This window comes from Cloeon dipterum, chromosome 3 (genome assembly GCF_949628265.1).
Source record: "Cloeon dipterum chromosome 3, ieCloDipt1.1, whole genome shotgun sequence".
NCBI classification, from domain to species: domain Eukaryota; kingdom Metazoa; phylum Arthropoda; class Insecta; order Ephemeroptera; family Baetidae; genus Cloeon; species Cloeon dipterum.
In genome coordinates, this window is record NC_088788.1 from 18,443,009 (window position 1) to 18,467,138 (window position 24,130).

The 24,130-nt window shown below is 36.7% G+C and overlaps 1 protein-coding gene across 2 annotated transcripts in view; it reads right to left on the reverse strand.

Annotated features, from left to right (window-relative positions):
* Positions 1–23,090, reverse strand: part of LOC135938661 (A disintegrin and metalloproteinase with thrombospondin motifs adt-2-like) — a 33,886-nt gene extending 10,796 nt beyond the window's left edge. The window contains exons 1-2 of one of the 2 annotated variants that reach the window (XM_065482482.1): positions 22,857–23,090; positions 4,960–5,047 (exon numbers count right to left, since the gene is read on the reverse strand). In XM_065482482.1, coding sequence (XP_065338554.1) covers positions 4,960–5,047; positions 22,857–22,943 — 175 coding nt within the window. In that variant the 5' untranslated portion in view covers positions 22,944–23,090. The remainder of the gene's footprint in view (positions 1–4,959; positions 5,048–22,856) is intronic. The other variant, XM_065482481.1, reaches the window with a different exon arrangement.
* Between the last annotated feature and the right edge of the window lie 1,040 nt (positions 23,091–24,130).

The window sequence follows — 24,130 nt, forward strand, 5'->3', positions numbered from 1 at the left end:
TTTTCTGGTTGATATTTTTTCAGTAAAGTGATTGCATACTTTTCAAATACGGTCAGGCTGTCTCCCTACTTGAAATCTTATTTTATTTCACAACGAAGTTTCCCCAAAAAGAGTTTCACAAAATGTTGGATAGATCTCGACGAGAGAAATCGAAATCTGCCAAGCGCTGTAAGTTTTGGTTATGATTGGCAAAAATTTAATTTTTATTGTATAGCAAAAGGTCCTCTTTTGATTATTGCACATTGTGGAACACTGATAGTGCGACAAATAATTAAAGAGGATTGATGCTGCAAAATCATGGAAAATCCTTGTTGCCAATACATGAACTCATCCCTTAGAAATCAGAAGAAGCCAAATTTTACCTAAGTAAATTTTTGTGGAAAGTGGCTGCATAGTTAGAATCCTTTACAAATGGTGAGGACTTTCTCCTTACTTGAAATTCTATTTTATTTAACATCAAAGAGTTTCCATAAAAGGTTTCATACGATGTTGGATAGACTTCGACGAGAGGAATCGAAATATGCCAAGAAAATGTGGTCAAGCACTGTAAATATTGGAGAATTTGCACTGTAGCAAGGTCCTTTTTTGACTATTGCGAATTGCAGAACAAATTATTTATCAAACAACTGCTTGTTGCATCCAAAAAATCTAATAACTTTCAACTGTCGCCCTGTGTCGATCCACTTTAAGCGAAATTAACTTGATAGAGTTAAAAGCTGGTAAAACGTGTATCTCATGGCTTTATCCAATTTCATTCTGATGTAAATTTAATTTATCTCGCATACAATCCAAGAACACTTATTTCACACGGCTCCCGATCCTGTTCTTGACCTAAACGGTACTCCAATCCAAAGAAATTGGTATCGTGCGCAGCCCAGTCAAGTTAGGATTGCAGCCTTGCGTAATAATGATTTGAGCAAATCAATCGTGCCATTAGCTGCCGCCTCTGACTGATGGGCGAGCGTGTGTGTGTGAATAAAAAAGCAGATTTATTCAAATGATGCGTAAGGACGAGTTGAACGAACCGAGCCACAGGCATGACTGTTCGCCGAAATTTATGCAGGGCGTGTTCTCTGGGCCTAACTAGCTAACCATCTCTTAATGACCGCCATTAATTATAGATTTAGCCGCCGCAGCCTGGTCTAGTCTGTGCCGGCTTTTGCCCTATTGTCTGTTTGTCTTAATAAATCGGGAGGCTGGCCCTGCCTTCGCCGTTTAGCGACATAATCGCAACTCATACACGTGTTTGCGGTTTGCATTATGGGCCTCCGCGCTGCGCTGGGTAAATGCAAATCCTGATCCGATGGGCCGAAAAATAAACACACGCACACGCGAGCGTAATTAATTCAAAAATTATTCTACCAACTCATTTGCATATTCATGTGCTGCAGGCCCACCTTGCAAAGAAATTCTCATCTTTCGCTCTTAGCTCTCACACTTTATTGCTTAATAAATTTCGCGCAACATTTTTTCTTGACGTTAATTTTTCACTTGCCTCTGACGAAATGGAAATGATAGAATCAATTATATTTTCTCAATTTTTATGACTGCGTGTCTCTTTCGTCGAGATGATATCGCAGCGGAATTTTATCCTCGACTAAATCTGTGATGAGGAGCATAACCTAGGCTGGTCTACGACTTGAATAAATTCCAAGGACGGTGCGATAAAATGAGAAAAGAATATAACCCGAAGTAATAAATATACAAAGCAGTAATTAAAAATAACCCAAGATGTCAAATTAAAATATTAAATAGGTAAAATTTCATTTTGATGTATTTTAGGGCCAAAAAAGTTCCACAGAAATACTCGCCGTCCATCAGTTGCTAAAATATTCTGATATCAAGTAATATTTTCTGGGAGAATAAAATGCAGAGTTTAGGGTATTTATTTAAAGATGCGCTGCTATTTTATACATATTTTAGGGCACGATGCGGGAACTTTCCTAGTGAACGCGTGACCTGTAACAACTACGCGAATTTAAATATTTTGTGCAAATAAAAACCTTAATTTTCGGCAATTAAAAGCGATTTTAAGTTGTTTTCTGGCGTTTTCAGAGATTAATTAAGGGATAAATTGAATGGTTCACTTGAAATGTTTTTCATGTTTTTCTGGGAACGAAAATTCAGCTATAAATTAATGGAACATATTTGTAATTTTTCATCTATACAGAACAACATTTTAATTTTTTTTAACCTTTCATAAACAAAAAACTAACATGGATAGCCAAAAAATGTTTCAAATTTTTACATTTTTCCAGTGCAAAAATAATGTCACTTTCGAAGGGTAAAAATGTCCATAATTAGTTAAGATGTGTCGTCCAAATAGAGTTTAGAAATATCCCAATTAGTTATAGACAATGAATCGCTGATCTTTGTAAATTGAGTTCTTAATATCCCTTCCTCTCACAAGTTGAATACAATTCAAGTCAACGGCAAGTAGTTTCATTCCTAAACCAGGGTAATCTCACGGTAGTGAACCATTTATTCCATCAAAGTGCTTAGAAAAAGGAAAAAATGTGCAGCGACTGCAGAAGTCCACGATTCGCCGTCACGGCGGAAAAATAAATGAAATCTCAATTACCGTCGTTCGTGAGTTCGTTAGCAAAGGAGGAGAAGAGTTGGAGAGCAGCCGCCGCTTATTGTTGTAACGTTGAGCGCGGTCAGTTTCTTTTCTCATTGCGAATAAACAATGTGTGAGCTAGCCGTTCAATTTACTTCGGAATGAAGTGCTGGAACTGGAAAGAGTCATGCTCTATTTGCAAAGCGCATTTCAATTCTGCCGTGCCGGGAAGCCTACTTTTCGAAATTAATTGCGCCACCCACCGCCGCCACAAAGGCAAACACGCATAATTGCCATCCGGATCGAGCGCATGATCACGAAAGCTAGAGCTTTTTATTGTGTCTCTCAACCTGCATTATAATGTGATAGTTGATTGAATAGATTTTTTATAATTCAGAACGGATCAGAGTACAGGGGAGAACTCAAATTCTATTAAAGCAGCACTGGAAATGAATTTTTGACAGTGCCAATCGATTCCTGAGAGATTTCTAGATAGATAGCCAAATCTCTCGGGTGAAAATTTGACAAGACGTGCTGAAAACTGGCAGAAACGTCAAAAAACCTAATTCTTGGTTAGTAATAAGTTCCGTCCACCAATCTATGATGAGTGCGGTTTTCTGATTGGATGCAGCGCTGGCCAAAGATCGAGACAGCAGCGCCACAGCGACAGCAAGCGCAAGGAGCAAGATGCAGGTCAGTCAGCAGCTAGACTCATCGCTTGCATTGACTCGCTTCCCCTGTCTGTCGCTGTGGCGCTGCTGTCTCGATTTTTGACCAGCGCTGCGTCTAATCAGAGGACCACTCTCTGCTCTGATTGGTCGGTGGCGTTCTTGTGGCCAGGTATAGTCCAAATACCCGCCGTGGTAACAACTGTTTTTTAAGTTTCCACCGATTTTCGGCACGTCGCGTCGAATTGTCTACAGAGTAATTCGGCTACCGTACCTCTGTCCTAATCACAGGTTTGTATATTTTAAGATTTGAATAGAGGCTTGAAGAATTGAAAGATGACCTGTTTGATATTAAACAATAATTTTAACGTACATTGTTAGTGAAACTTAAAATATTTAATATAAAAAAGAATAAATCTTTGGGTATCATAAAAAAATTTGGTTAGAAAATTTCGAGCGCCAATTTTTTTTAAAAAATATGTCAATGACTAGACGGATGAAATTAAACGAGGACTTGTCTATGGGTATGGGAGCTGGGAGCTCGAGCACGCTCTGCAGCCCAGACAACACAATGCTGCTGGTGTTTGTTTATCTGGCATAAGTAATTAGTGCTCACAGAGGCGATGAGGAGGATATTTTGCAAGCGCACGCAGCGTGAGCACAAAAAGAAAAAAACTCATTTTCTTCGCCTGCCATTGAGTTTTCTCCAGAATTCTCCTGTCATTCATTCTGCTTTTCCGATTTGTTTGTCTTTGAACAAAGCTGAGACGAAACGGAGAAGCGCAGATGGTGCGTGTGTGCGTGAAATGCGATTTTCTCATTTGCCGCTGGCCCATTCATGAGCAAATAGGTCTCATTAAAATCAAATAAAGTCGTGACCGCCATGAATACAAGCCGCTTGCGCTCTGTCCGATTTTATTGCACTTTTTATTTTCGCTGCTCCCTCCCAAATTACTCTACGCCTCTCGACACAACGCATCTTCTCGAATATTGACTCTGCAAGATCCAGAACAAGACTGAGGCTCTTCTGTCCCACATTTATTTTCGTTTGGACGAATTTACCGTCGCAAATGGGAAGAATAACTTACTCTATTTCACAACTGCAATAATCACTTTCAAAATATTAACAAATGTTTGTTTTACTAGTATAAAAAAATAAAACAATCTCAAAATGACTCAATATTTTTTAAATTGCAATTTAAATTGCCTGCGTGTGTATTTGCTTATTTTTTAATTTGCTCATACATTTTCAGTTCAATGTTTCCTTTTTTTTAATTAAAAATGATTGAATATGCAGGATGAAATTAAAATCCTTAACTCTTCTACAATTTATTAGAAAAATTATTTAAAGAAAAAATTCCAATTCAAGATGTGTGCTGCGCAAAAATGGATGCCTTCAGTTCCATTCTCTCTTTCACACACATAATTCATATATCTGAAACATGCAAATCACTAAATCTGCCAGGTTAGGAAAAGAGAAAATAAATTGCAAAATAATGATATGGCAATAAAATAAACTGTTTACACCTCAGAAACGGAGCCGACGCGAAATTGACAGCCGCCTAATCACGATGAATTTCCGACTGGATAAATTGGCCGACACACTTCAATATAAGGTGCGCTCGGGCGTTTTTCAATGCCAACAAAACGTGAAATACTGCAAGAAATTGCCATCACGCGTGTTTTTACCACGCGCAAATAAGGCGGTGGAAATGAAATTCGCGCACATACCATCACGTCTGAACAATTCCTCCTCTGGACCAAACAGATTCTTCCACTCGTGCGTTGTCAGCAATCTTTTCAGGTTCTGTTCCGTCACCTGAAACGAGATGAAAATTCGTAGTAGAGGACATCTTAAGAACATTTTTTTTAAATGTATAAGAGGTTTTGTAAATGTTGTGAGAAGAGAGACGAAATAGTTTCTGTTGTTCCTGATGATTCCTTTTGCTGTAAAAATCTCAAGTTTTTCATCTTTCAGTTTAAAGAAAAAATTGCTCCTATATATTTTAAAATTTATGAGGAAATTAATGCAAACACTTTATTAGAAACTCGTAATTAAGTGGAGGTAAAAGTCTCAAGACGCAAGAATCTCTCGGGAAGCAGTTAGAAAAATTTCCTCGCGCGTGGAGGATTTTCAACCTGAATGCACACCAAAGAGCAAATAACATTTCAAGTGCTTGGCAAATTGAATTATCCTTTTCCAACAACAAAGAGAGGAAAAACAGCGCTGCACCGCGAGCGATAATGATTGCAGAGAGTGCATTGTGCAACGGCGATTACAGTGATTAAGCAGCATAGTCCGCGCCGCTCCGAGCAAAAGTTCTTTGAACTCGCGACGAGCAATTTTTGCACAAAATGCGCGCGGCCGAGTTTGACTGACGTTTTGACATTCTCATTACCGCGCAGCGCTGGGATCCCGATTGCCATTGTCCGAGAGCAGCGGCCGGCGAAAATGGCCTGTCATCGTCTGAGAGCCTCTTTGCAATTTTTTATTTAATTATCGCCACGATCTAATACCCGACTTCTATTCATCGAGAATAAGAATGCAGCTAAATGCTGCAAGGTATTTCGAGCCCCAAATTAAAGAGGAAAAGAAATATTAAAATGAGATCAGAGAGAGGCGTTTAGAAATTGAAAAACAAAATTTGTGAATTTCACTTGTGACGACGAGTCGTTTTTTCCAAAAATTGGATCTCAAAAGTGCTTGATGCTTTTAACTTTTATTTGTGCACAATACTTTTTTAGCAAAGTTAATTTTATCGACATAAGTTTTGAATTTACTAAAGAAAGTTTAGTTTTGCATAATTATTTATTTTCGTTTTTTATCATTAAGGGGTTATATTTGATTAAAGTACGTCTTTAAAGTACGTTTTAGATATGTACGTGACGTAAATATCTAAGATAAATTACAAATTAATAATCACAATGAAAAATAAGAATAAAAATACATTTTTTTAACAAAATTTATTGGTCGAATTTAATTTTCCAGGTGTTTGTTTTTTCTCATTTATAACTTTATTTTGTAAAATGCAAGCAAGTGCTTATTTAAGAACAACTAGATCTGTTTTGTTAATTTATTGGGAAAAGGACGCTAATCTCATGCAAAACAGCTCTAATAACACGAAGAAACAACCTAATTTCCACAAACTCATGCGAACAATAAATGTTCTCACGAGTGTGAAGCAGAGAGGAGCAACAAACCAGATTTTCACCAAAATCCGGCGACACTTTTGGCGCGAGGTGTGCTGGTATATAATATTAGCGATGCGGTTTTTCATCCGCTCCAAATTTTCGTCCCTTTTGTGCGCATGCAGCGATTTCTGTGCTCATCGCGCGCAGCACAATTATTTGATTAAAGTGTGCAAAAGAGGATGCGTTGTGCGGAAACAGAGTGCACGCCGCGTTATCACAACGGAGTGTTCGGCCATTGTCAGAGAGAGACACACACAAGAGAAAAGCACCGCGGGACGCCTTTTGGAAACTGCGCGCAAATAAACAAGAGAGGCGCGCGTGACAAATTCATTTTGGGAAGGAGAGCAGCCCACGTCGTGTTGTTCCCAATGACATCTCCATGAAGTGCACACGCGATCGTCGCGTTAAATTGCAATCCAGACTGAGTTTGGTTAAAAACAAAAAGGGTAGCCACATATTTGAATGAAGATATGTGACTTCCGGAAGGTAATTTCACCTTTCTAATAAATCTCATTTTAATTGGAGAAATTTGTAGTTTTTTGTTTTTCCGGGAAAGCTCACCTGGTCAAATTAAAATGCAGTTATGCATTATAGGTTTAAATAATCTATTTTTTTTTAATTTGGCACGCGTAAAGGTTTTTTGTTAACAATCTAGAACGAGATAGAAATATAGTTAAATTTGAAGCTGCATAACACGTGATGGCACCAAATAGATTTTATTCCTGCTTAACTCGTGATATAACACAGTAAAATAACAATTTTTCTGGACGGAATCCAAAATCAGTTAATTTTAAACTGCTGAGAGTTATATGAAATAAATATATGTTACACGTTTCAATGTTTAGTGTATTTTTAAAAACACGTATGAAGGGCAAAATTAATCTTCTGGTCTGGCCAAGAGTACATTTTTGCCACTGTCAACAATTATTATTTAAAAGTTAAATTTAATTGTTACTAAATTTTCTGGACCATCTGATTGTTTTAAAATGCCTTTCCCCAGAATTTGCTTGGCAGACTTTCTCAATTTAAAAAAAAATCAGTTTTCAACATTTCAGGGTGATAAGAAGTGCTGGTGTGAATTTCGTTGCAGAATTTATTTAAATTGCGATAGCACTTACAATTAGCAAAAGCCTTTCTTTCGCTTCTGAAACAAAGAGGGCAGACGACTTGCATAATGATAAAGAGTACTCTCAATCACTTCATTATCGCCACGTGCTGGTTGCCGCAATTTTTCGGCGAGTGAGAGATTGCATTTAATTTCACGGTACGAGTGCATCAGCAGCCCTGACATGAAAGGAAGCGAGCTGCGATTATTAGCTACATGTGTTTCGGAGTGTCTGATTAATTGCGTTCGCCGCGACTCTTTTTTATATGGTAATGTGCCGGAGCCAAGGCCGAACACGCCGAAACACAACACAATAGGTGATAATCCACGTCAGGATTTTGAACAATGAAGCAGGATTCCTTATGAAAATTGATATTTAATTGTGCGTAATGCACAACGTACAGAGGTATTATTTTTTTCAACTATACAACGGAAACAATGCGAAGATGAGCATTTTAAATTTGCTTCGGGCGTGTTCTTTACTTGGAAATATTTTGACAGTGATACATTGCATTAAAAATTATAAAGCTGTCAAGATTGAGAATTTAATTCAATTATTCTTGTGCTGTAAAATCTTTTGTTCTAAAGATCAAGAGATTGAGTTATATTTAAGTTGGTTGTATTCTTTAAATAGGAGCGTTGACAGGCTTCTTGTATTTTTATTGTTGTGAAAAAATTTGTATTGGTGTATTTGGTGATGAAATAGGGCGGGCAGGATTCGCCGAATCTTGTCGAGTTTGATTAAAAAACTCTGAAGTCTTCTTACAGTGCATTTTTGGAAAAGATTTGGAATGCACCATGTCATCTTCTCGTGGTCCTCAATTTGGAATTGTGCATTGGTTTCCTCTCGTTACTCCCAATAGAATGAGCGCCAAATTTCCCGATATATAGGTTGAGTAGAGCATATAGTTTGCACTTGTTTTCGAATTATTCCACGTTGAAACTTAAAAAAAAACAATAATTTTTCAATTGTAGCTGTCAAAATTGCAAAAACTGGCAACCATTGAACTCGTCTTGACCTCTCCTAATGAACTGAAAGATTTGGGTTGTGCTCTACTCTCCCAGCCCTTTAAACCCCCTGCTAAAATTTTGGCAGAAAAACGTCAAAATTATCAATTTTTAATCTAAATAATTTCACCTGCAATTTAAATTTTTACTTGCTAACAAAATCATCAACAACGTAATAACCTTATAAATTTACCAATATTTTCAAATAATCCAACACACTTATATTATCTTAGAAAATTGTTAACCTGCAAACTTCTTATTTAATTATTATTATGCAAATTATCTTAAGCTGGAAGGGAAAATGCAGTAACAGTTATGATCGTGCTTTGGAACAATTTTAAAAGAAGACTCAATTCACCGCAGTGGATTTTATCTGAAGCCGCCGCGGGTTGTGCGCGCGCGTGTGTGTCTTTTAATGAAGCTGCTAAACTTTTTTATATTTATATTTAGAGTGGCGCTTCTGCTCGGCGCGTTTTCAGCATGGAAATCGACGCGCGGCCGAATTATTTCTGATGGACTCCTTTGAGATATCCTATATCCCGCGTGTGCTGTCTGATCGTTTTCCAAACGCATTTGCCGGGGCGCAAGTCAGAAGCTTCGAGTTAGGCACCACCGGCAATAAAAATTTAACCTAAATATCATCATCTCGGACTGGCCCCTGTTTTATATCATAGGAAACGAGAGAGATCTTTTGCCGTGAGCCACCGCACGAATACGAGTCATCGCGCACACAAAAACATGATTTTTTTTTCTTCATAATCGAGAACGATAGGACGGCACAAAGGAAATAAAAATATAGCACTTTTTGCCACTTTTATGGAACGGGTTGATGAGCGAATTTGATCAATCTCATCCTGCTCCGAATCACGCAGTGGAACAAAAACAAAAACACAGCTTTCTTGAGAGTGATTTTTGTGCTAATTCACAGCCACACGTGGATTACATTTTCGACATCCACCTAAAATTTGATTGTTTTTTTAATTTCTGACCAAGTTCACAATAATTAACAATTATGGCAGGGCACCTATAATTAACAGCTTTACTAATAATTAATTAAAAAAACGATTATTTGATGGTTTTGGTTTAGAATACAAATGAAAACACACATTATTCAAGGGGCTCATTCATTCTCATTCACACAACTTTTGCAGGAAATAAAATAACAGAGTCACAGGAAGTGGCATTTTTTTCTCAGGCATTCTTTAATAAAACGGCCAACCGCCGTCCTTCTCATCAGCATTTGTTGTAATAATAAATATAATTTCAGGACATTTCAGCAATGTCAACACTCGTTGTCTTTTTTTCCAAAATTTGTTTGGTTCAAAGTGGAAATGGCGAAAATCACACATTTTATTCAGTGAAAAGCTAACGAATATCTTCACTTTCTATGCTAAACCATTCTAGCAAATTTAATTCATTGTTTTTGTTCTCGCTCTAACTCTCACTGACTCGACTCACGCAAAGGTAATATTTGGCTTTTGAACATGCGTTTATTAGGCTGCTGCTGCCTCTTCGGACGAGGCAAACGTGCAAATTTTCCGTCAGCACACGTTTGTTTGCGGAACGTGCTCTCTATTGTGCGAATACCGCGCGCCTATTGCTTCTCTCTCTCCGCTCGTGTGAGAGATTTTTGATAATCCGCGCCATGGCGTGACATTAAGCCCGATTATTCAGACACGGCTTGAGTACTGTAATGATCTCTTGAACTCTCACTTCGTGTAAAAGACACAGACACACGATCGTAATTAAATTTCTCGAAAATATTTAACACTTTTATTATCAGATTTTTTATATCTACTCTTTCTGTTAAAATTATTTCTATTGGCTGTGCAGAACTTGATATTGATCTTTACAGGATAACAAAATATTTTGAATCTATGTACTAGCAAGTGTTTTGTGCAATGATCAAATCAACAATTAAAATATAAACTCCACACATTTTCTCAAAATGAAAATAAATAAATAATGAAAAATTAGTCTATGTTTTTTTCGCGAATAATGAGGTGAATTTCCCTTTTACTTAAATATATCATGATATGAAGACCATATGCTTGCTGAGTTATTGGCATTTTAATAATGAAGCTGATTTTCCCTGAAATTTAAATAATTTAAACGGCACTCTGGTATTTTTTTTATTTATTTCCTTTTTTTAATTTGGTTGAGGTAAAAAATAAATTTAATTCGCATTAATAAAAAAAACTGCAGAGAATCGCTGCGCTCCAAAAAATCTAATTTGTCTGTTGAAATTAGTCCTGGTGAATAGAAGAAAAACTTTCCTTTAATACCGGCCACATGCAGCTAGCTCGCAGTGAATTTATCTCGAATTATAAATCACCAGTGGCTGGCTAATTTTTGATAAGCAGAGAAATAGAGCATTATTTAATTTAACTCGGCAGAGAGTGCAGCTGCGTCCGCGTCTAACAAGAGGACCCTTTTGATACACACACATTTATCCTGCCACTGACTGCGAGGGAGACGCGCTATTTAGGACATTGAATGCATGCATACACACACTGGCCGCTCTAAACACATTCTGCTTTGTTTCGCCTGCGCCTGTCTCCGATTCTCCACTGCAACTGCACGATTCTGCCAACGCCAAATAATAATTAATCTTCGTAACTCCGAAATGTGGAACAATATGCAAGCTATAACTCAATGAATCGCTTTATTTTTAGTGAAAATTTTAAATTCTATGAAACAAAGAGATTGTAGAATCCATCATGATTATTTTTCAATATTTGAATTATATTAGGTAATCTTGTAAAATATATTTTAAATTAAAAAGTAAAAATAGATTTTTTAAAACTTTGTATTTATATAGTTTTAATACAAAATTAATAAAAAAAGTTTAAAACTTTAAATTTTAATATTAAAATTTAATAAAATTTTACTAATATTTGGTTTTATTTAACTATTAATCTTTTTTGTTTTTTCTAATAAAATTATAGTTAAAACATTTTTTATTTAATTTTTTTCATAGTGCACTACTTGTAACAATGACTAAGGTGAGTGCACTGATTTGAAGGCGTGGCTCAAATTTTGCTTGGTTTACAGTTAAAGTGCGGAGTTTGAGGCACTCGGCGTGAAAAGTGTCGTTTTCAGTGAGGGCCGTGCTTCCTATACAAAAAGCAAACTTTTCGCTCGGAAGCACAAAGCATTGCTGTATTAACAGCTACTTCTGATGAGCATCGCAGATCTCTCTGCCCATCAAAGTGAGCGCCAGGAAACGCGCAATTTTAATATAGAAAAAGGAACTTGATGTTTATTCTTGCTACAACGTACAATTACATCGCAAGGTCTAAATGCAAATGCGGTAAAAAATCTCTGCTTGAGACAGTTACCTCAGTTCTTTTCAGAAATTGCTTTCACAGTTGATATTTGCTCAGCGGAATTCACTAAAAATTGGTGGTGGTATTTGAAAAAGTTAAAAATTATAATAGCATATTGAGCTCAATTTATGATGTTTTTGTTTGATAGTTTCTAGTTTATTGTCTTTAATAAATTTCACTCTTCCTAAAGTCATTTATTTATTTCGTAGTCTACATAAAATTCTTGTGTGTCGTTTTTCATCGATTTCTAATGAAGAGTATTTAAAAAATTGCTCCGATTTCCTGTTCCAAGCAATTCCCATACAGATGACGCTTGAGTTTAAGGATAAATTTATGTCATTTGCAAATATTGAAAAAACTAAATTGATTGCACTGCTCCTTTAAACTCGATCGTTTGTTTTTGTCTACATTGAGCCGTATTAATAGAAGAATGTGATAAAATGTTTTATTAATTTTGTCTTTTCTGATCAGGATTATTTGTTGAGTCCTTCACATCTCCAAAGGAATTTTTAGAACTTTCGCGTGGACACCAGCCATGCGATGAGAAGAAAATTAACGAGTCACGAGTAGTCTGAGCGGCAATCTTCACTTGCAGAAAACTTAAAGTTGGCTGCTGACGAGTTTGTACAAATAATCTTAACTCATAGTCTTTGTTTCTCGGCCAGGACCACACAGAGAGCTGCAACTCGAGCGTGCAATTAACAGCCTCAGGACGGAAATAGCCGGCCGGACACACAGCTCAAGTGTTTTTTCTATCAAACTCTCCGCTAATTAATGACTGAGCTCAACAAATCAAGTCGCCAATTAATTCCTCAATAAAATTTGTTTTATATTTCTAAAAATGTCTCTATTGAATGAGTCGCAGTTTTCCCCATTTTTAATAAAACAAATTTAAATATTTGAGAGAGCTCAAATACATTTTAATTGCTCGTGCGTCTGTGTAAAGATTTCGTCTGATTCGGTTTCGGCGCACATAGTGTTTGTGTGGCCCAGCAGCACGTTTTATCCACACCTGTGCGGGCAGGGCGGCTGTCAGTTGAAAGGGCCGCTGTGCGTGTGTTTGCAAAACAGACAAAGAGAATAAATAACTCACTCTCTGCGCTCTCGCACTGCCTAAATCGCAGCACCGTCGATCGTCTCCTGGCTGTTTAAAGCCGAAAAAGAAAATTAAGAAACACACTCTCTTTCTGGCTTGCGCTCGCGCGTGCTGTCTGCCGCGGCTCACGATCAAGAGCTGGACCAAGTTCAAGTGCCGACTGTGAATCATCCGTCGCCTCTGCCCATTGTTTCCTTGCATTTGCTCTAAATTGCGCGCGGGCTCTCTGTTCAGCAGCTTCGATAAAAGGGAATCCAGAAGGATTTAATGCTGAGCTAAAAAAGACGCTGTTCAAAAAGAGGCTTGATAATATTTTGTAAAAATTTATTTGAGATGAGAGACATCAATACCCCTTTGAAATGTTGTTGATGCGTAAATTTTAGAATCAAATTAATAAAAATTGTGATTTTTCAATGGTTAATAAACCAACAACACTATCAAAACGCCAAAATCTAAGCAAAAATGAATTTTTCCCTGGTGCAACCAATTTTTACTTCTCATTTGCAATATATTGAGGCTTTTTAAATAGCAATTGATAGCAATTTCCGGTCTCAAAAGTTTTAAATAAACAAAATAATGTAATAAATTAAATGTTAAAGTAATGATTATGTTTAGGGACTGTGAAATTGGTGCATTATAATTAAAAACTTCAAATGTATATCTCTTGAAAAAGATAGCCGATGTTAGACGGTTTCTCGCCGCTTCAGGATTTTATTTTATTAGGAAAATTTGCTCTTTTTGCCAATTTTTGTAATTTCTCAAAGATGCTATTGTCATTTTCAACTTCAGGTAAATAATCAAATTATTTTTCACATAGGCGAGTTATAGGGCAAAATTTGACTGATCACGTTGGATAATTTTATTTAAATCTCCATATTTTATTTAAAAAAATAGATATAATTATCTTTAAAGTCTAAAGCATGTAAATTTTACTAAAAATGACGTATTAGGCGCAAATCTCTTTTAAACCCTTGCACCTAAAACGCATCAAATATGTTTCTGACCGGTGATAATACTTTGAAAATATTTTGTTTGGAATCCTAAGTTTTAAATAGTAAAATAACTTAGATTTAATTGAACAAAAGATGCAGCTATTTAACGTTTCCTTTTTCCAACTACCAAAAATTAAAATTAATAAAGATATAACAAAAACCTGGTTTAATTTCCAAAGAAGACAGTTAAAATTTTCTTCTTCAGTACATCTCCTTTAATTGATGTTCCCTGCGCCAAAAAATAATTGGATTTCCTTCGCTTTCGCTGCCTTTCTCAGGAGTGGCAAATTAAAGTAGCAAAAAATGCTCAATCACTACTTCCTCTCACGCAAAAAAACATCGTTTTTGCGAAGGAGTATGTCGTTTCGAGGTGACAAAACCGCGCCGAGCACGAGAGACTCATTGTATTGTTGTCACAGGATTCGCCCCCACGTTATCCTTCAGTGCAAAACGATCGTGCATCAGACACGAACTCGTCAGGTGACATTTTCAATTCAAGAAGACAGACAGAACAATAATTGCGACGCGGACGCGTGAGGCACGTGTTTGCGAACAAAACGAAGCAGATTATTATTGTCTTTGTTGCACGAAATATTATCGTGAATTCTTAATTCCTCAGAACTGCTAGTGTTAAATGTTTTTTTCGGTTAATATAAGACTGGCACGGATTCTCAACACCTCGAAAACTATTGTCGATATTTTCTTTCACTGTAGAAATAAAAGAAAATAAGTTTTCATTTCCAAGGCCACGCAGACGCGGCATCTGAGTGATTTTTTCTAATTTTATTTCTGGTTTGGAACACAATATGCATACAAATTACATTATATATAGGACAAAAATGGATAAGAATCTTCAGTTACAGTAGTTCTTTTAATGATTACGTTTTCGGAGAAAAATCTTTATAACAATCGTTTGATCTTGCTCTGCAAAACAGAATGCCTCTCGAATACAAAGTAGCACTGAAATTTCATCATTTTTAACAGTACCAAATGGTTGCTGAGGGTCGAATTAGGTGAGTCAAATGATTCACTCGGCACGTCGTGTCAAATGTTCAACCGACTGTTTCGGTTCCCCAACGTAATTTTCCTCATTCTACCCTCAGAAATCGATTAATTTGCACTATTAAAAATGTAATTCCATTTTATTACTTTAACGGCTGACAGGACATTATGAAGCTATGAAGCGTAATTTAAAATAAATTTGATGAATTAAAACGTTTGAATTTTCTAATTTGAGCCCAGGAAATAAAACAAATTACCCATGAAAAAAGGTAAAATTAATTTTTTTGTGATCTTTGCGGTGCAATTTAGTAATTTTCCAGTACAAGTTCATTTTATTTTCTTAAAACAAAATAAATAAAAATGTATCACTTTTAAATAAGAATATACATGTAAATTAAAATTTGAGCAGTTTAAAATACCCAAACTAATTGAGTATTTATGCCTATTAAATTTAGCAGATAAAAAGAAAATTGATAGTTGAGAATAAATCTCCAATTTTTTAAATTGAACGAGCATTTTTTTATCAAGCTTAAATAAAAGCCAGTTCACTTGGAGGAGGACGCATATCAACAGTGTTGCTCTTATGTCACTGCCATCGCCTAATTTAGAGAACAAGTTGAAGGAGCAACTCCGGCCTGGTGACCAAAAAAATCGTCATTTCGAGTAGACAACGCCGGAATAATATATTCCTCTCCTAGCTCGTGTGACTTTCGGCACTAAAGTCGTGTCTTTTGGCATAATATTAACTGCATGAGTCTCGCGTGTGTGGGACGGCTTTTCGGCTTAGAGCAAATTATCCCCAATTTGGCTGTCCTGCTCTTTTTGCTGCGGAATGGGAGCCAGCGCAGTCTTGTTTTTTGCACGCCTCGTTAACTCATTCGGCGCGGCCGTAATCTCCTTACGTTTTTCCATGCTGATTTTAGTGAGCTGAGAGCAGCTACTATGCATGCGTATTATTTACTGTCCAGAAAGAGAGGAGAGCTACGCGGAATCGCTTTATCTGATGCCTTGAATGAGAGCGGAAGATGCAATAATAATCCTCGGCATTTATTCCACGCACAGACTTATTCTGCGTCTCCTTTCTCGACGGTCCCACGACGAAAGTGTGAAAAGCCGATTTTTATCTCCCGGCCTTCTCCGAGAAATTTCCGACTCTTTGGAATATATAAGCCGTTGAAAGGAAACTGCTGATCTTGTTCGATTCACTACGCTAATGCCTCGCAATGACAGATTTTTGATTTCACACTTAATTTCCGCTTGTCATTACACATTTTCATCACACGTGCGATGAAACCAAATTCTTATATCTGCAGAAGACACAGATTTTCTGTTTGAAAATTGTAATTTGTATATTTTGCTTATATCTTTTCGCATAAGTTCAAAACATGTATTTCAATATTACAATTAAATTCAAAAAATGAATTAAGAATCATTTCACCTGAATCTTCAATCAATACAAAATTTGAAAGGATGAAAAACAAGGGTAACAAATTATTAAGCTTGGAAATTTTATTCGATTTACGATTTATTTCTGCTTGCTGTCTGCTTTTGCAATATGTGCAATAATTTTGACTCCCAATGAGCACGAATCACGCAAATTTTCATTAAATTAAATGTTGTAACTATGCTAAATGATTAAATATCTTCGAGGTAATCGACTTTAATAAATTTTTCGTGGCATTAACTTTCGATCTACACTAATATGGTCTTAAATTGAATTTTACGAATTTAACTATCAATAAAATGTTTATGATTCACTCTTGATATCGACTGGAACTGTCTTTGGAGCTCAAAACTGTCTGAAACTGTCCAGATCCCTTGTGAAGCTTGATAAACACCTTTAAAACACTTATTTTTAAGACAAATTTTCAATAATTAAATATTTTAGTCGAAATTTGTATGAAAAGTGTGGCATTTTGAAGAAAATCAATGGAAGGAAGGGTGGTATTGATTGAACCACGGATGTAATGCTTCCCGTTTAAGCTGCTGCTTCTCAACACAACTTTCAGGTGCCCTATTTAAATTTATATATATTACTGAGTTTAAATATGTCATCAATCAACCGATGAATAATTGGGAAAATTGTAAAAATCATCAGAGCTGCGTCCGCTTTTTCAGCGTGAATATCGGCAACAATGAATCTCACGTGGCGAAATGGCAGTCGAAGCCGAGAGGAAACAATTTTGCGCGGCCGTGACGCGTCCGGCCGGCGCTCGCGTTCATCGTCCCTGTCCGAGGTTGCACGCAGCTTCGAAATTCAGCCTCGCGGTCGCTAGCCGCCCGGCGTTTATTTCATTTTATTTATCGCTTGTTGTCAGCGAAAGTGGCACCAGCAAACGCTTTTAACTCTTCCCCGTTTGCTGGATGCTGGACGCGCGGTCATCATCATCGGGCATCAGAAAAGTGGCGCTTATCGCCCCGCCGTTGTCACTGTCACATACACACTCGCGTGTGCCTCATTGTCAGGGGCTCTTTGCAGGAGCAGAAGCAACTCATATGATCGAAAATCATTCTCTCTTCGTGCAACAAGTGGTTTTACCGGATATTAAAACTTTAACAGTGTTATGTGTCATTTTAATCAATTTCAATGCTGTTGATGACGTGAGAAGACTTTCCTGTCTGCTCATCATGTTTGTAGGAATTCATATCATTAATATTAAATAATTAAGCCCTAAAGAGGTATGATAGGTAAAAAATATGAAAAACTGCTGCCTGCCCAACGAATAAACTATTATTTTAAGATTTAATGCAAAATATTTCAGATCCCCTGTCAATAGCTTTACAGCTCAGTTTTTTTCCAGGCTCCCTATAAAAGAAGACTATTAATTTCCACGAAAGCTGTTTGAAAGATCTCAACGAGAGAAATCGAAGCCACCATGAAAATACTGTCAAACTCTGCAAATTTTCTAGAAAATTGGTACTATTTGATTTTTAATTGTAGCTACAAAGTGCTAAAAAAAAACTCTAACAGCCGCTTAATTAATAAATTAGTCTTCATAACTAAATGACATTATTTGATGCCCTTGTATCATTAAACTATAAGTTCATTGAAGAAATTAAAGCAACATAAATTTAGTACAAAAAGAATCGAATTATTTTAATTTTATTGCTTCATCGGGGAATGATAACAACGAAGATTTTTGTTTCGGTGATAAACGTGGCAAGGTAAAACAAAAATAAGTCCAGATTTGAATTTGTGATGGCGAAAAACATATGAATCGACACCAAGAACTTCATATTTCGAGTAAAATAAATAAAGCCTTAAAAGCCACAACTATAGAGGCAGGGGATGAATTCCAACCCCAAACCACTACTGCTCGAAAATCTTGATTTATCATACTAATATCAAATTTGCTGAAATCTGGTCAAAATTAAGCAATTTTTCAGGGTACTTCATGTTTAAGGGTCCAAAAAACATGTTTTTTCAACTTTGAGTCAAAATATCTAGAAAATGAAAAAACTGTGCCACTTTTTTGACCTTGTATCCTCCATTAAATGGGGCACAATTTAGCATTATAGACTTGGAAAACATTTTTTCCTTCGTTATGTGGTAATTATTTTAACTGTGCAAACACGTTTTTTCATCTTGACCTTTGACTTCAAAGTTTGTCAATGATCACAAATTGTGCAGCATGTTATGAACTAAATTCAAGACCCCAAAATTTTGAATTTATCTCAACCAGAAGCTAAGTTACGACCGTTCGAAAAACTGGATTTTTCCACAAATCCCGAAAAATCGCAAACTTTGGCCCCATGTAAAATAGGCATTTCTTGGAATTTCAACCTAATATTTTATGGTGTAATTAAGTCAACACCTCCACAAAATTTCATCCCATTTATATCCTACCATAAATACCATTCCCTTATTTCGGATTAAATTAGTATTTTTCGCCAAATTCAACCTCTATTCCACGCGTTTCAACGCGATTCAACCTTATTAGTGTATCTATTTAAGCGAGGATCAGAATTAAACGCAGGGGCGAAAGCATTAATCGAGCAGCCGATTAATTGGAGTGAATAAAACGGCCCGGTCGGCCGTGGCGGGCCTCAGTCAGCGCAGACAAAAGACAGAAAGGCGAGAAAAGCACACGCGCCAGGCGAGCCGAGGCGGCGCGGGAATTAAAATAAATAGCTCTTCCTGGTGGCGGCTTTTGAGCCGCTTTTCAAGTGAGATTTATATGAAAAGCGGCGTGCAGTGTTATTTTATAAACAGTGTCGGACGCTTATTGCTTCTGTTGGGCCATTTAGGATGGAGGCTCTCAATCTCGCGCGCCGGCCGCGTCTGCTAATAGAATAAATATCGCCAATACTCGCGGCTCAGATAGATAAAAGAAGCCCAAGGACAGGTGCGCGATCGGCCCAACACACGCCGCAGCCGCAGCCGCCGCTCCATCTCGCCTTATTCTCCGGCCAAGCGCACGGATTAATGCAAATTGGAAATTGTCACGCCCTCTCCAAATGATATAATGCCGTATTTTTAGCAGCCTCCAACACGCCGCCGAAACAGAGAATAATCGCCTGTCGAGCCGTTTTCGACACTAACCAGGCAGAAAAAAACCTAAACTCTTGTTTCGCACCATTTAGTTTCAATTTAAATTATACGAATGATTCTTCAGCGTGTTTATTTTTATCAGTAAAAATGATGGATTTTCCGTATTTCATAAGCCCCGCCATCAACAGAGAGGAAATCCGTTTTGCCGCTGGACCTTCCCACAACCGAAAACCAGTTCGTCAACGTGTCTCTCGCATCAGAGAATCAGAGAATTCATTTAGTATAAATGTGAAGTTAATCAAGAGCGAAGGGTTAATTTCATTATATAAATATTATCTCGAAATTGAAATCCAGGAGGTATAATTCGTGTCAATTAAATTTTCTTCAATATTAAATTTCCCGTTATTGGTCTTATATGTTGATTCATTTTTGTTCACCAAACCAAGAGATTACCCTCAAGACCGAAACTCTGCTTTTCTTTGAACGAAAGGTGAACTTTATACAATTTAAAATTAACTAGGCAAATAATTAATTTATTAAGAAGTGTGATTTTGTTTATTAAAATTTGTGCAAATTTGTATAAAAATCTATAACTCGTATACGAAATCATTGCATTAGAAAACTAAGAGATCTCAGGGGAAAATGTTGAAATCCTGTTTGAGATCAGTTAAGCTCTCGCTTAGAACACAGGTTTGAAGACAAATCATCACCCAGATGGTTGCACAGGATTTGATTCTTCTTAGGAGTTAATTACAAGAGAAACACAGAAACTAAGCTCGTTTGTTACATCGTTTGCAAGAAGGTCTATGTAGAGCAAGGGAACCAAAAGATCTTTGCGTCTTACAACTAAAACATTGTCATGTAACGAAGACAAAAAAATTAATACTGAGGGGCCACTATGGCAGTGAGAAAGCTTGTTATTTGTTTTTTCCTCTTAGAATTTCGCTAGCTATCCGTCTAGCTAGAAAATCAGCGCAGAGATTAAAGCCATTCGACAGTTTAACTTTCAATGGGAATAAGAATATTTTTGAATAAAAATTGTGTATAAACGCTTTTAGGGCACAATAATCCTGGTCAAGGTTCGTTGAAACAAGTAATTGGTAATGTTAGCTGTAAATAGAAAATTACGCACACAGGAAATTAAAAAGAAAACCATAGTTCAACTCTGTGTGGTTTTACTAAAAAAGACGAGTTAGAGTGAAATTTTTAAGAGAAAAATTATCTTACACGTTCTCGTGCTGAACAGTAGCTGTATTTAGTCCGTCAGGCCTCATCAGCAAAACAAAAATCATTGTAGTCTCTTACAAAATTATATCTTATATCAAAGATTTGAATTGTGATACACCTTTTATAGCAACAAGTCTTAATAAAAATCCCGTTTAGTTTTGAATGACTTTTTTCACTCTCGCACACATGCTAGCCTTTCCAATATTCTTAACACTTTCCATTTTAATTTGAATTGAAATTTTAACTATCTGCGCGGATTTGTTCAGTATATATATGGATATAATTATTCGTGAAATTTTGAGAGGAAATTCTCCGCAGCTCATACAGTCGCACAGCCACTGCACAGTACGAGAGCGTGTCATTTAATTTTTTTTTCAAAATTTGCCTAATAGCCATCCTGAATTAATCCACGTGAAGCTGAAGCCATTTGATAATATCAAAATTTCCAGTGTGTATTTAGTATTTATTTCTCTTTCCCTGTTCTTAAATTGTATTTTTTCACCATTTTCATGGATTTTGGCGCCATGAATGCATTCCCTGAAGTGCGTTTCAATGATTTGCTCACCTGTCATAAAACATATTCTTGAAAGCGTTGGATTGGGATGTATCCGTGCACCGGAAGAAATGCACTGACAATGAGGTGATTTGTAAAAATTTCAAACAAAACTGCAGAAAAGTGCAGCTACGATTGTGTTTGGCTGATTCGGCGGAACGTAGAGCATTCATCTCTCTGGTTTGAACGGAAACAAAGTTTCAACAATGAGGGCATTTAAATATGCATGATGCACAAGAGAGCAAACGTGTGAACGAGCGAGGCGGTTTACGACCTCTGATTCTGCAGGTGATGATGCAAAAATGCCGCCTCCCTTGGAGCGAAAGGTGAAATTATTCCGCGCGCCAATTAAAGTTACCGCGGACACGGAAAACGCGGTCGGTCGATGCGTGTGTGCGCGCCGAAAACGCCAATAAAATAAGCAGCGCGTCCGTTTTTCTCGCGACCAGAGGAAAGGAAACATGCAAATTGCTCCCTGTGTTCGCCGAGCCCAATTATTGTCTCGCTTCAAACCGAGCTCCGCAATTACTCTCATTATTGGAAGGCGCCTGTCAAAATAGCAACGAGACGAAAATTGCCCCTTTTTGCCAATCAATCGCAGGCAGTTTGCAAACATGGGTTCAATGACAGATGGTTTCAAACAACTTGCATTTTTTCTCCGAAGCTGTTTTCATTTTTTTTGCATTTCGCTTTAATAAATTCGTTTGTAAGCGCGTTTGTTTGCGCAATCTTTAAAATTGCAAACAATGTTTCATCCAAACTGCATTAAATTTTTTTACTTCAAAAAAGGAGAGCCACTTTTTTAATTGTCGGGGATTTTTTTTCACAATAAATCGCCATAAATCAAATTGTAAATTACTGTGATAAATCCCAATGTTAGTATATTGTTACACTTTTTAAGCAAATAATTAAGTGTAAAAAACAATGAAAGAAGTTTATCAACTAGTTTATTGTTCCAGCAGGGATAACAAATAATATGCAGTCTCCATGAGTGTCAGCTTTTTCACTTAATAAGCTTAGACCATGCATTAATATAAAATAAAATTGACTTGAAGTTTAAATCCCAGTCGGAATAAATCGCATTGGAAATTAAACAAACGAGAAAAAATTTAAAAATCTTCCCTTATTTCTTGTTTGTTTTCTTGTTTGTATATTATTTTGATACAAGAAATTTCAACGTAAACGAAAATTGTTCTTTAAATTTAAAAGATTAACCTGCGTGTATTTTTTTAATGATCCTGTTTATAAGAAGAGAAAAACGACAGTAATGTAGGAAAATGAGCTCACTTGAATTGGTCTAAACCAGCAATTAATTCTTGGAAAACAATAAGAACCCGATCAGCAGTACACTTCACGAGTCACGCAGGTTGCATAACTGAAGCTTAAAATGCAAGAAAGAATTGCATTTAGGTAAAATGCATGAACTTCAATAGTAAAATAAGATCCGTGTGTACTATATATTTGTTTGAATTACGATATTAAAAAATCTATTCATGTTTAAAATGAAAAGTGCTCCGAAAGCGCAAAAAGCCGCTGCAAATTCAATCATCTGATATCAAAACCAAACTTAAATTTTTAAAATAATAAAAAAAATTTCGCTACAAAGCGATACAAAGTGATGAAAAAACTCACTTCGAATTTGTGCGCCCGCCTGGCGTGCACTGCGTCGAAGAGGCAGAGGAAGGCGGCCAGGCCGCAGCAAAGGGCCGCTGGCCGCATGTCGGCTGGGGGGCTGGGCAGCCTCAGTCAGGGGGTCGTCATCGGCGTCCTGTGCTTGCCGTCAGCGCATCGTGTTCCGTGTAGGCGCGTGCGATCCTGCCGAGGACCGACAACCGACTGCTCCGCTCTCTGCTCTCGGTGCCTATGCCTGGCTGCCTGGCTGGCTGCTCCCACGCTCAGCTGCTGATGTCTCGCGATCTGCTGCTCGCTCGCTGCCTGCGTAAACGCTCTCGCTGTCCGCCGAGGTGCAAACACCTTCCGCTCTTGGCTGGTTGGACTTTTGATTACGTTTTGTCTGGTTTTCAGGGGACGTCGGCCCCACTGTTTCATTCCCTCGCACGCTGGCAAAATGATTTTGTCAAATAGATAAAAGTGTTGTTAAGTTTAATGTTAAAAACCGAATTAAAGAGTAATAACTATATTGCTAATATTTTTAAAACAATAAAATTAATTGCACGTGTGAAACTTTTATTCATTTAATATTAGTGTTTGATTGATACATTTTATTTCATTTTGTAAAGGGATGTGGTACTAAAAACCCTCTGAAATCCTTCTTGCCAAAATGCAAATGTAAACTAATATCCCTTCTAGGATTTATTTAAAGCCAAAATTGATCTCAGCAGCACAGTAATTTTTTACTAAAGCGTTTTCAAATTTAGTATGCTTTTCAATGGCAATTAGTAGGACTTGAAATCTTATTATTTCACAACAAAGAGTTTTCCCAAAAATTGAAGAGATCTCGACGAGAGGAGTCTAAATCTGCCAAGCACTAAACTTTGGGAGAAAATTGATAAAAAAATTTATTTTAAATTGTATAGCAACGTCCTCTTTTGTTTGTTGCAGCTATTAAAACAAATTGTTTTTAAACTAAAAATTTGACTAACTATTTTTTTGCCGATAATATTCTCGCAATTTTTATTCTAACGGAGTTCATGCCTCCATGAAAAAGATGACATTAAGCAAATTTTAAAATCTTTAAATAATTGAAAAAATTCTAAATTACTTTGATTATTAAAGTAATCATTAAAATAACTAAATTGCATTTGTGATGTCAAAGATGACGATAAATGGTCATAATAGCAATTTAAAATAGCTTTCTTTTAAAGTGGCCTAAATAGTAAAGAAAATGGCCTCAATTAAATGGGTCAAAGAGGCGGCATAATGACTTTGGGGAATTGAATTTATTA